Below are 12,811 nucleotides of genomic sequence, written 5' to 3' on the forward strand. Positions count from 1 at the left end.
ATGTGATGGGCTACTTCATAATTGGAAAGCAAAGGCATTTATGGAGGAAAGATTCATGTTACTTTTTCAGTAGGTGTCTCTCAGCTGCAAGTCTTCCACAAGTGGCCTCTGTCAGCTCTGTGCCAGTAATTGACAGCTTTTCTGATGAACAGGATTAATGCTATGGACTAGTCATGAGTTCAATTGTGCAGGCTGCATGATTTTTCAGATGTTCAATATGCTGCAGGCACAGAATCAGACTGATGTACTATCATTGATTGGCAGGATACTTTGAGCAGCATGGTGGTGCAGCACATTAGCACTGAACACAGGTTCATGGAGATTGTCTGTGTGGAGTTTGTTCTCCCAGTGACTGGGTTTTTGCCAGGTGCTCTGATTTCCTCCCATGTCTCAAAGATGAGCTGGTTGGGCACTGCATTACCCCAACATAAGTGGCAAAAGGGGAATTGATGGGCATCTGAAAGAGCAAGTTGCAGAGCCACAGGGAAGTGAAGGGGGGAATGGGGTTGCACTGTGGGGAGTGGTGACGACCTGTGTCATGATCAGTAAGTGTGACCTGTCTTTTGCCTGCCTGTCACTAATTTCTTGCTTCTCATTTTGCACCAGTGAATCTCAGCACAAGTTCAAGAAATATCAGCTTGCCATTTAACCAAGCACTTTACAACCTTCTGGACACCTTGGTTCAAGAATTTCAGATGATGATTCTTCTGCCCCCAGACCTTTTAGTTTTTCTTTTATTTGCCCATCCCCACTTTTTTGGGTATTGACTAATGTGTGTAAAAAAAAAAATAGGTTAAGGCTAGATTTAAAGTAAAAATACTGTCCAAAAAAGTTGTGGTGTCTACATTTAAGTCCTTTTTTAGTAGCAGAGTTTACCCAAGAGTTAGGGACCTCTAATCTAATATTGAAAGGCAGCAGTTTTTCCTGCTGCCTTTTCAGCAATAAGATATGTTGCACCTTTTAATGCAGTGAATCATTATGACTTTGCTATTGTTTTGTCATTAACTTTCAGGATAGCGGTTGATGCTGTTTTTTTTGTAACTGTAGCAGTGGCTCATTGATTTTCTTTGTGTTTCAGGCAAATTGTGACTTAAGACGACAAATAGATGAACAGCAGAAAATGCTTGAAAGATACAAAGAACGGTTAAATAAATGCGTGACAATGAGTAAAAAGCTGCTAATAGAAAAGGTACGATGAGCCTTTTATACAAGACTTTTCACATGAAGGTACTGGTCTGTGGGGGAATAATGGAGGAAAATTCTCACATTTACCAACTGTCCTTGACCCATTTTGAAGTAAATGGGGAGAATTTTGATAGTTTGAGATGAATCTGTTTTCTCACCAGCATGGAGGTTGGTTAGGGACACACTGGGGTATGTGGCATCATTTGTTTGCATTAAACCAACCATTTCTATTCTCTCAAAATGGGTAGTGGCAAGTTAAGCTGGTGGGATGCAAAAAAAATACTTGTTTAACAAAGGAGCTGGGTATGTCAACCTGATATCCTAGGAATTAATCACTCACTGAAGTGATTTTTGACCTGTTTTCAGTTAATGTTTGTGGAGCATTGTAACAGTGCTGTCACTTCAAAAGAATTTAGCTGTAAAGTGCTTTGGGGTAAATGGTTGTGGAAGATGCTATGTTGTTAAGTACAAGTATTTCTTGCTTCAGACTTGCACTTATACAGTCTACTACACCCTGAAAGTATTCAAAAAGTGCTTTGTCAATTAATTCTTTACAACAGTGGTCATTGTAATGAAGGAGCTATAGTAGCAGACTCCCACAAACATCAGTGTGATAATGATTAGATAACATTTTTAGTTTGTTGTTTGAGATAAATATTAACCAGAACAGCTAGGTGAACTCTTTTTGCCTTAAGTCATGTCATGGAATACTTTGTATTCCCCCACAGTCAAATGGAACATTGGTCCAATGTCAAATCTAAAAGAGTGCATCTGTCACTGTAGCTTTCCCTCATCATTGCTCTAGGATGGGCAGGCTAAATTTTGCTCAAGACATGGAAGGAAAGTTGAATCTAAAGCCATTGGACCAGAGAGAGATACTGACTTAAATGCTACCTGAATCATGTGGCCACAGATCACTCTCCAAGAAATCCAAAATAATTTTCTGATTCATTGTTTGGGTGATATGGGAACATACAACATTGTGGGCCAAAGGGCTGTAATGATCTGCTGACCTGTTAACCTACTCTAAGATCAATCCATCCATTCCCTCCCACATACCCCTGCATTTTTATATCATCCATGTGCCTATCTAAGTGTCTCTTAAATGTCCCTAAAGTATCTGCCTCTACCAGCACCCCGGCAGTGCATTCCATTGCACCCACCATTGCAGAAAGAAAACTTTTGATATCCCCCTGTACCTTCCCCCAATCACCTTAAATTATGCCCCTTCACGTTAGCCATTTCCACCCTGGGAAAAGGTCTCTAGCTGTCCACTCAATCTCTGCCTCATCATCTTGTACACCTATCAAGTCACCTCTCATCCTCCTCCACTCCAAAGAGAAAAGCCCTCACTTGCTCAACCTATCCTCATAAGATATGCTCTCCAATCCAGGCAGTATCCTGGATAATCTCCTCTGCACCTAGTCTAAAGCTTCCACATCCTTCCTATAATGAGGCAACCAGAACTGAAGACAATATTCCAAGTGTGGTCTAACCAGGGTTTTATAGAGCTGTAATGTTACCTTGCAGCTCTTGAACTCAATCCCCCAACTAATGAAGGCCAACACACCATATGCTTTCCTCAACAACCCTATCAACTTGCCTGACAACCTTGAGGGATCTGTGGACTCAGACCAAGATCCCTCTGTTCCTTCACACTGCTAAGAATCCTGCCATTAACCCTGTATTCTGCCTTCAAATTCAATCTTCCAAAGTGAATCACTTGACACTTTTCCAGGTTGAACTCCATCTGCCACTTCACAGCCCAGCTTTGCATCTTATCAATGTCCTGTTATAATCCTCGACAACCTTAAACACTATCCACAACACCACCAACCTTCATGTCACCTGCAAACTTACTAACCCACCCTTCCACTTCCTCATCCAAGTCATATTTAAAAAGATCAGAGCAAGGATCCCAGAACAGATCCCTGCAGATCACCACTGGTCACTGACCTCCAGGCAGAAATGCTCCATGTACAACCACCCCATTTTATGGGTAAGCCTATTCTGAATCCACACAGCAAAGTTTCCCTGGATCCCATGCCTCCTGACCTTCTGAATGAACTTTCCATGGGGAACCTTGTCAAACACCTTACTAAAGTCCATATACACCACATCCACTATTCTACCCTTAGTGTTTTGTCACATCCTCAAAGAATTCAATCAGGCTTGAGGCATGAACTTCCCCTCAAAGCTATGCTGACTATTGTTAATCAGCCTATGTTTCTCCAAATGCTCAAATCCTGTCCCTAAAAATTTTCCCCAATAACTTGCCCATCACTGAAATAAGAATCACTGGTCTACAATTCCCAGGGTTATCCCTACTCCCTTTCTTGAAAGAAGGAATAACATTTGCCACCCTCCGATCATCTGGTACTACTGCTATGGCCAATGAGGACACAGATCATTGCCAAGGGCTCGTCTCTTCCCTCGCTTCCCATGGTATCCTGGGATATATCCCATCCAGTCCTGGGGACTTGTCTAACCTAATGTTCTTCTAAAATTTCAGCACATCCTCCTTAACATTGACATGTTCTAGCTTATCGGCCTGTTTTATGCTGTCCTTGCAAATGTCAAGGTGTCTCAGGTGAATATTGAAGCAAAGTATTCATTAAGGACCTCCCCTACCTCCTCCAACTCCAGGCACATGTTTGCTCCTGTGTCCTTAATCAGTCCTACCTTCACTCTAGTCATCCTCCTGTTCTTCACATGAAGAGAACATCCTGGGGTTTTCCTTAATCCTACTCACCAAGGCCTCCTTATGCCCCCTTCTAGCTCTCCAAGTCCATTCTTAAGCACCTTCCTGGCTACCTTGTAACTGTCAAGCTCTGTCTGATCCTTGCTCCCCAAAACCTTGAGCAAGCTTCTTTCTTCCTCTTCACTAGATATTCCACATCTCTTGTCAACCATGGTTCCTTCACCCTACCATCCTTTTCCTCCTGCACTGGGATAAACCTATCCAGAACCATATACAAGTGATCTCTAAACAACCTGCACTTTTCCATTGTGTATTTCAGTACATCTGCTCCCAATTTACACTCCCAAGTTCCTACCTAATAGAATCATAATTCCCCCTCCACCAAATACTTTCCCATACATCTACTCCGCTCCTTCTCCAAGGCAAGGGTAAAAGTTGGAGTTGGTCAGTCTCGAATGTTCATCCACAGAGATCTGACACCTGACCAGGTTCATTGCCTAGTACCAGATCAGCCTCTCCTCTAGTCAGCCTGTCTATATATTGTCAGGAATCCTTCCTGGATACACCCAACAAATTCCACCCCATCCAAACCTTTTACACTGAGGTGCCAATCAATTAGCAAAGTTAAATACACATGATACCACCACCGTTGTTATTAAATTTTTTTTATTTACAGCATGGTAACAGGCCCTTCCGGCCCAATGAGTCCGCACTGCCCATTTTAAACCCAAATTAACCTACCCATACATCTTTGCAATGTGGGAGGAAACCAGAGCACCCGGAGGAAACCCACGCAGACACAGGAGAGCATACAAACTCCTTACAGACAGCGATGGGAATTGAACCCCGATTGCTGGCACTGTAATAACATCACGCTAACCGCTACGCTACTGTGCAGTTTTTGCACCTTTCCAAAATCTGCCTCCCAATCTGTCATTACTGGACGGTCTATAGAATACTCCCAATAGTGTGATTGCTCCCTTCCTATTTCTGACCTCTACCCACACTGACTCAGTAGAGAATCCCTCCAGGACATCTTCCCTTTCTGCAGCTGTGATACTATCCCTAATTAGCAATGCCACTACCCCACCTCTTACCTCTCTCCCTATCCCTTTTGAAACATCTAAACCCCAGAACATCCAGCAGCCATCCCTGCCCTTGAGACAGCCAACTTTCTGTAATGGCCACATACTGATCTGTGCTCCAAGTTCATCACCCTTGTTCCTGTCCCTTGCATTAGAATAGACACTTCAACCCATCCAACTAACTGCAATTTTACCTTGTCAACTGCCAATCCTTAGTCTCTCTACAAACTGCCATCAACCTGTACACCAACTGCCCCATCCTCTGACTTGCCCTGTACTACCTCAATACACTAATGAATTGATCTGTATGAGCAGTATGCAAGACAAGTTTTTCACTGTACCTTGGTACAAGTGACAATAATAAACAAATACCATCCCCTACCAAACTAGTTCAAATCCTCCATAACAGCTCTAGCAACCCTGCCTACAGGGATATTGGTCCCCCTCCAGTTAAGGTGTAACTATTTTTTTGTACAGGTCATACCTTTCCCAGAATAGATCCCAATGATCCATAAATCTGAAACCCTGTCTCCGGCACCAATTTCTCAGCTATGCAGACATCTGCCAAATCAATTTATTCTTACCCTCTCTGGTGCATGGCACAGGCAGCAATCCAGAGATTACTACCCTTGAGGTCCTGCTTTTCAGCTTCCTACCTAGTTCCCCATATTCACTTTTCAGGACCTCACCTTTTTTCATACCTACATCATTGATACCAACATGTACCACAACTTCTGCCCACTCACCCTCCCCCTTTTAGAATGCTATGGGCCCTATCTGAGATGTCCCTGACCCTGGCACCTGGGAGGCAACATACCATCTGGGAGTCTCTTTCACATCCAGAATCTCTTGTCTGCTTCCCTAACTTTAGAGTCCCCTATCACTATTGCACTATCTGCCTATTCCCTTCCTCTCTCCTGACAGTCCATCTACCTGCCTCCTGCAACTTTGAACTTAGCTGTAGCTACCTCCCTGTAGCTTTTATCTATCACCCCCCTCGTTCTCCTGTATGAGCTGAAGGTCATCCAGCTACAGCTCCAGTTCCAGTTGCCTAACACTGTCTGTGAGGAGTTGCAGCTGGCTGAATCTCCTGCAGATGTAGCTATCAGGGAGATTTGAGATTTCCCACATCTGGCTGGAAGAACACACCACTGACCTTAGATCCATTGTCACCACTTCAGCTAGGCACTAAGAAACAAAGAAAAGAATTAATAGAAACTTACCTTAGCCTCTTGAGTCAAGGCTTCAGCTTCCCCACTCCAACACTGGCTACTCCAAAAATGACTCCTCCACTTGTCCCAACCTTTTTATTGGTTGTTGCCAATTGGCTAATTTCCCATTCAATTATCACCTAACAATTCGCAGCTGTGCCTCTTGTATTGTCTGGAAATGCCTGGAAAAGAACTGGGTCCTGACACTCACGTCTTTATATGGCTCCCGCTTCTCGCTCCAAGTCATGGCCCTCGCTACCTAGAAAAGCGGAAGCTCGGCTTTTGGTCCTCTCAAAAGTAAGTCTGGGGAATTAATAATGGAAAACAAGATGGCAAATGAGTTAAATGGGTATTTTGCATCAGGCTTCTCCATGGAGAATATACCTATTTTTTTTAAAAAAAAGAGAATGTAGTAGTGTTGGAAGCAGTCCAAAGGAGATTCACCAGGCTCATTCCTAGGATGAGAGGGTTGCACTATCAAGAGAGGCAAGACACGAGGACGTAAGGAAATAGGTGCAAAAGTGGGCCACCAGGCTCTTCGTACCTGTACAGCCATTCCAAAATGATCGTAGCTGATCTATGCTGGATTCGATTCCCCTTCTTTGCCAGTTCCCCATAACTGTCAATTCCTTGATCTTTCAAACACTTATCTATCTCCACCTTAAATATATCTGATGATCTAGCCTCGACCGACCTCGGGTGGGGATGGTGCAGAGAATTCCAGTGATTCACTGCCCTCTGAGAGAAGAAACTTCTACACACCTTTATTTTAAATGGCTGCCCCCTTATTTTATGGCTGTGTCCCCTTGTTTGTGACTCTTCCATTAATGTCAACATCTCAACATCTAGCCTCTCTTGATAGGACAACCCTCTCATCCCTGGGGAATTACCCTGGTGAATCTCCTTTGGGCTCTTTCCAATGTTACTATATCCTTTCTTAGCTGAGGGCCAAAACTGTGTGCAGTATTCCAGGTGTGGCCTCACCAATGCCCTGTACAACTGTAACATAACCTTCCTATTCTTAAACTGTATCTCCTTCGCAATAAGGCCAACATGTTGTTTCCTGCCTGAACTACTTGTTGGACCTGCCTGCTGGCTTTGTGTTTCATTCACTAGAACACCAAGATCTCTCTGAACTTCACTCACTCTCTCCACTTTAGATGATCTGCCTTTCGTTTACTCTTACCAAAGTACGTGACCTCGCACTTCCCCACTTTTAAACTCCATTTGCCAGATTTTCACTCCAACCTATCTATATCCCATTGCAGAATCACAATATCCTCATCACAACGTGCCTTCCACCTATTATCATATCATCGGCAGATTTGGAAACCTTGCGTACCCTTCCTTCCTCCAGGTCATTAATGTAAATAGTAAACAATTGAGGGCCAAGAACCGATCCCTGGGGTACTCCAGCAGTTACATCCCTCCAGCTGGAAAATGACACATTTATGCCAACTGTTTTCTATGTGACGGCCAGTTTTTAATCCATGCTAAGACGCTTCCTCCAGTACCTTGGGCGCTTAATTTATGTGCCAGCCCCTTAAGCGGCACCTTGTCAAATACCTTTAGGAAACCTAAATACACTACATCTCCAGGTATTCCTCTATCGATTCTCCTTGTTACATGCAAAGAATTCAAGCAAAGTTGTCAAACATCATTTACCTTTCTTAAAACCATGTTGACCAGATTTGATTATTTCAGCTCTCCTAAATGATTAGTTATTTCCTTTTTGATTATTGACTCTAGCACCTTGCCAACAATCAATGTTAAACGAACTGGCCTATAATTTCCTGCCTTTTGCCTTCCTTCTTGAACAATGAAGTCACATTGGCTGTTTTCCAATCTTCTGGTACCCTTCCGGATTTTAACAAATTTTGCAAAATTTCAACAATGGGTCCACTATCTCTGCAGCCACTCCCTTTAAAACCCTTGGGTGCAGGTCTTTGGGTCATGGTGATTTGTTCACCTTTAGCCCTGTGGGTTTCTCTACTACTTGATCCCTTGTCTTTGGGATTGTCGTTTTACAAGTTCTGCATTATTACTTGAAGTTAGCTTATCTGTAACCTTCGGGATACTTGCAATGTTCTCAATGGCGAAGACTGATGCAAACAAAACATTAATTTAACAAATCTGCCATTTCTTTGTTTCCTGTTATTAATTTCCCAGCCTCATTCTCTAGAGGTCCCACAGCTACCTTAGTTGTCACCTTCCTATTCGTACATCCCTAGAAACACTTGCTGTTTGTTTTGATGTGGCACACAAGTTCCACTCAAAATCAATTTTCTCCCTTATTGGTTTTTTAGTCTTTCGCTGCTGAGTTCTAAAATCTTCCCAGTCCTCTGGCTACCACTTTTCAATTTAACCTTATCCTTGACCTCCTTTGTTAACCCCAGATTATGCCTTTCTCATGGAATCCCTCTTTTTAAACGGGATAAATTCCTGCTGAGTGTGATGGACCAGCTGTTTAAATATATCACTGTTCATCTACTGGCCTCATTTTACCATATTTTCACAGTCCACCTTTGAAAAATCTATCTTCATACCCCCATTATAATTGTCCTTCATTAAATTGGAGACGGTGGTTTTGGTCCTGTGGTATTCACACTCAAACTGCATTTGGAATTCTGTTTATATCGTGGACACTACCTTGTAGGGAATCTATAACCACAAGATCTCCTGTTAAAGAAACAAAGGACTGCAGATGCTGGAATCTAGATGAAAAACACTATGAAGCTGGAGGAACTCAGCAGGCCAGGCAGCATCCGTGGAGAAAAGCAGGCGGTCAACGTTTCGGGTCAGGACCCTTCTTCAGGACCGGAGATAGGAAAAGGGGAAGCCCATCCCATTGAAACCGCTCTCTCCTTCCCCAGTACTGGTGTCAGTGTCCCATGAATCGGAACCCATCTCTCTCACACCAAGCTTCAAGCCACACGTTTACCTCCCTAATCCTATTTACCCTTTGCCAATTTGCAAATCGCTCGGGTATCTTTCCTCAAGCTCCTCTTACTCCCTCAGCAGGACCTTCTTCCTAGTCCAACCTGTGTCTTTACTACCTACATGGATCCTCCCACTCCAGGTTCTTGGCTAGAGAAGAGATGTCCCTAACCCTAGCACCAGGCAGGCAACATACCTATTGGGACTGTCTGTCTTTACAGCAGAGAACGGGGTCAGTTCCCCTGTGACTACTTTTCTCTTTTCTTGCTGCCAACCCCACCCCTACCCCTGAATGGTTCCCTGTCCCACAATTCTATGGGCAGTTTGCATATCCTCCCTGCAGTCCCCACCATCGTCCACGCAGAGCAAGAAACTTGTACCTGTTGGACAAGGGTAAGGGCTGAGGCTCCTCTGGATTCCTCTACTGGCCTCTTCTGCAATCACACCATCTTGTCCCTGACAATTTGCCAGTTTAGAGGTGGTTAATCTGAAGGGAGTTACTGCCTCCTCTAATACAGTGTGCAGGTAATTCTCCCCCTCCCCGTTCTGTTGCAGTGATTGGACCTCAGATTCCAGCTCATCGATCCTGAGCCGACATTTCTTGAGCAGCCAACGGTCTTTGCAGATAAGGTCACTATTTACCACAGTGGGGTCCACCAGTTCCCACATGTTGCAACACCTTCCCAGCCTTCTTATGAATTAATTGTATTTATTAGTTTAATTAGTTTGTATTAATATTTCACTACTTTAAACATGCAGAACTTTCTTGTTGCACTGATGTGCCCTGATTTGAAACACTTGACCAATCAGAATAGGAGGAGAGAAAAAAAATACTAATCACCTACTTTCTGTCCTGTGACCTCGCACAGAGGCACTCGCAATCAGGAAGGGCCCTGAGTGGTGTTTCTCATATAGACTGAGCAGGTTAGACAATTTGGGTCTGTATTCCTTGGATTTTAGGAGAATGAAGGGTGACCTTATTCAAACACACAAGATCCTAAGGGAGCTCAACAGGGTAAATATTCAGATGTTTCCTCTAGTTGGAGAATTATGAACAAGGGGGAATAGCTACAAATTAAAAAATTATTCTCTCAGAGGCAGTGAATCTCTGGAGTTCTCTCACCCTGAGGGTGATGGAGGCCAGATCATTATATATAATCTTAGGTGAAGATAGATAGATATTTGAAAAATCGAGGAATTGAGGGTTATGGGGAACTGGCACAGAAGAGGCCAGCATATATCAACCATGATCACACTGAATGGGAGGGCAAGCATGAGGGGCCTGGGGGCCTCCTATTGCTCCTATTTTCTTGAATTCTTATAAGTAACATCCCATCAATAGCTGCAGATAGAGAATTGGAAGGAAGGAACTGGGGAAAACTGAAATCATGAGAGAAATAGTACAGAGCAAATGTGGGATCACAAGTCCAGAGATCCTGATGGACTTCATCCTTGGGCCCAAAATAAGTAGCTAGTGTGAATTGATGCATTGGTTTTAAATTCAAAATTCCCTCTATTCAGGGAAGGTTTCATTAGACTGGAAAACAGCAAATATAATTTCTTAATTTAAAAAGATAGAGAGCTGGAGAGCAGCAATCTACAGGATAGGTTAACGTTTGTCATTAGTAAAATGTTAGAAGCTATTTTTAAGGATGGCAGGACATTAAAAAAAAATTCTAAGTAATTGGATAATGCCAGTGCGCTTTTGTGAAAGGGGGCTTATGTTTGATCAATTTATTGGAGTTCTTTGAAAAAGTAACCTGTCTGTGGCTAGAGGATGTACTAAGATTTCTAGAAAGTATTTGATAAGGTGCCATATTAAAGGTTACTGAAGAAAATAGAAGCTCATGATGTACATTGGCCGGTTAACAGGACACAGTAGGTATAAATAGTCAGCAAGAGTGGTGTGCCAAATGTAACCCATGTGCTAGGACTTTAACCTGTTACAGTTTATATAAATGACTTGAATGAAGGAACAGAAAGTATAGTTGCTACATTTTCTGAAGACAAAGATGCGTAGGAAAGTTAGTTGTGAAGAGGGTATATGGAGCCTACACATGGATAGAGATAGGTGAAGTGAATGGGCAAAGGTCTGAATAATGTGGGAAAATGTGAATCAAATCATTTTGGCAGGAGCAGTAAAGCAGCATGTAATCTAAATGGTGAGAAATTGCAAATCTTTGAGAAACGGAGGCACTGAGTGTCCGAGTGCATGATTTGGCAAAAGGCCAGAATGCAGGTACATCAAGTAATTAGGAAAACTAGCAATCTTATTGTTTATTGATAGAGGAATTGAATCTAAAATTAGGGAGGTTGTGCTTCAGTTACATAGGGCATTGGCAGGACCACCTCTGGAGTACTGTGTACGGTATTGGCCTCATTTAAGGAAGGATGTTGGTGTGCAGAAAGCAATTCGAAGAAGGTCTATGGATTATTACCTGGATTGGGAGGGTTGTTTTATGAAGACTGGTTGGATAGGCTGGCTTGTATTCGCTGGAGTTTAGAGTGAGACATTGCTTCCTAAGGGGTCTTGAAAAGAAGGATGTAGAGACAATATTTCCTCTTGTGGAAGAATCTAGAACTAGGAATTGCTACTTAAAGATAGTCACCCATTAAAAGTAGAGATGAGGTCAAAGTTTCTCTCTGGGAGTTGTATGTCTTCGGAACTCTCTTCCTCAAATATCAGTAGAAGCAAAGTCTTTGTGTATTTTTAAGGCAGACAGGTAAATTATTTATAAGCAAAGGGGTCGGAAGGTTATCGTAGATTAAAATGTGGAGTCAAAGTTGCAATCAGATCATCCAAGATCTTATTCAATGGCAGAGCAGTTTTGAGAGGCCATGTGGCCACCTACCGCTCCAAGTTTGTACACTTTTATGTCCGTATGTTTTGAAGTCATTCTCCAAGGAGTTACACAAGACCCAGAGGGTACTCCCAATCTGTCCTGGAGGAAAGAACGTTGTAGATGAGTGATCTTTGACAGAGTGGGGTCCATCATACTGATTCACAAATTAGTTAAATGACGTCATTGAGTTCTTTTTTTGCATGTAGTCTTCTCAAATAAGAGAACATGCCTCCTGTCACTTCCTCTACCTTGTGCCTCTGGCATGGAGGAAATCTGGAAAATGTGCTCCTGGAAAGACGCTTCCTGCACCTCCTGGTGGACAGTGGCAGAAGCAGCAGCAATTCTTGTCCGTCACAATGAGTCACCAAATCTTGGGGTCGGTTTGGAGACAAAAGGAGAGGGAAGAGATCAAATGTAAATAATTGGCAGGTGTTCAGAATTTGAGTTCATCAGTCTTTCCTTCTCTGTAGCCCAGGGACGTCATTCATTCTGAACAGTAAAGTACAAGGAATGGGAATTTAAATGGTTAGTATTTTTGTTAATTCGTGTTTATTCCCACTCAGTCTAAACAAGAGAAGCTTGCCTGTCGAGACAAAAGTATGCAGGATCGACTGCGACTAGGTCACTTCACTACGGTCCGGCACGGAGCCTCCTTCACTGAGCAATGGACAGATGGTTACGCATTTCAGAACCTTATTAAGTAAGTGTTAGCTGTTGGGAGTTGTGACCAATGGATAGTGTGAATTAAATCATGCTCTTCACTTGTAGCACAATCGCAGTTTCATTTTACCAACTTGGTGGAGTGGATGGCTCCCCTAATTTTAATCATATTGGCGTAGCAGGTGGTAC

General features: G+C 42.9%; 1 protein-coding gene across 8 annotated transcripts in view; it reads left to right on the forward strand.

The window, feature by feature from the left end:
- The window catches only part of tlk2 (tousled-like kinase 2), a 136,436-nt gene that overhangs the window by 74,441 nt on the left and 49,184 nt on the right, over nt 1-12,811 (forward strand). For all 8 annotated transcript variants that reach the window (XM_052038450.1, XM_052038448.1, XM_052038447.1 and 5 more), the window contains 2 exons: nt 1,079-1,189; nt 12,526-12,662. In XM_052038450.1, the coding sequence (XP_051894410.1) occupies nt 1,079-1,189; nt 12,526-12,662 (248 nt within the window). The remainder of the gene's footprint in view (nt 1-1,078; nt 1,190-12,525; nt 12,663-12,811) is intronic.

Source organism: Pristis pectinata, chromosome 25 (genome assembly GCF_009764475.1).
Source record: "Pristis pectinata isolate sPriPec2 chromosome 25, sPriPec2.1.pri, whole genome shotgun sequence".
Taxonomy (NCBI): domain Eukaryota; kingdom Metazoa; phylum Chordata; class Chondrichthyes; order Rhinopristiformes; family Pristidae; genus Pristis; species Pristis pectinata.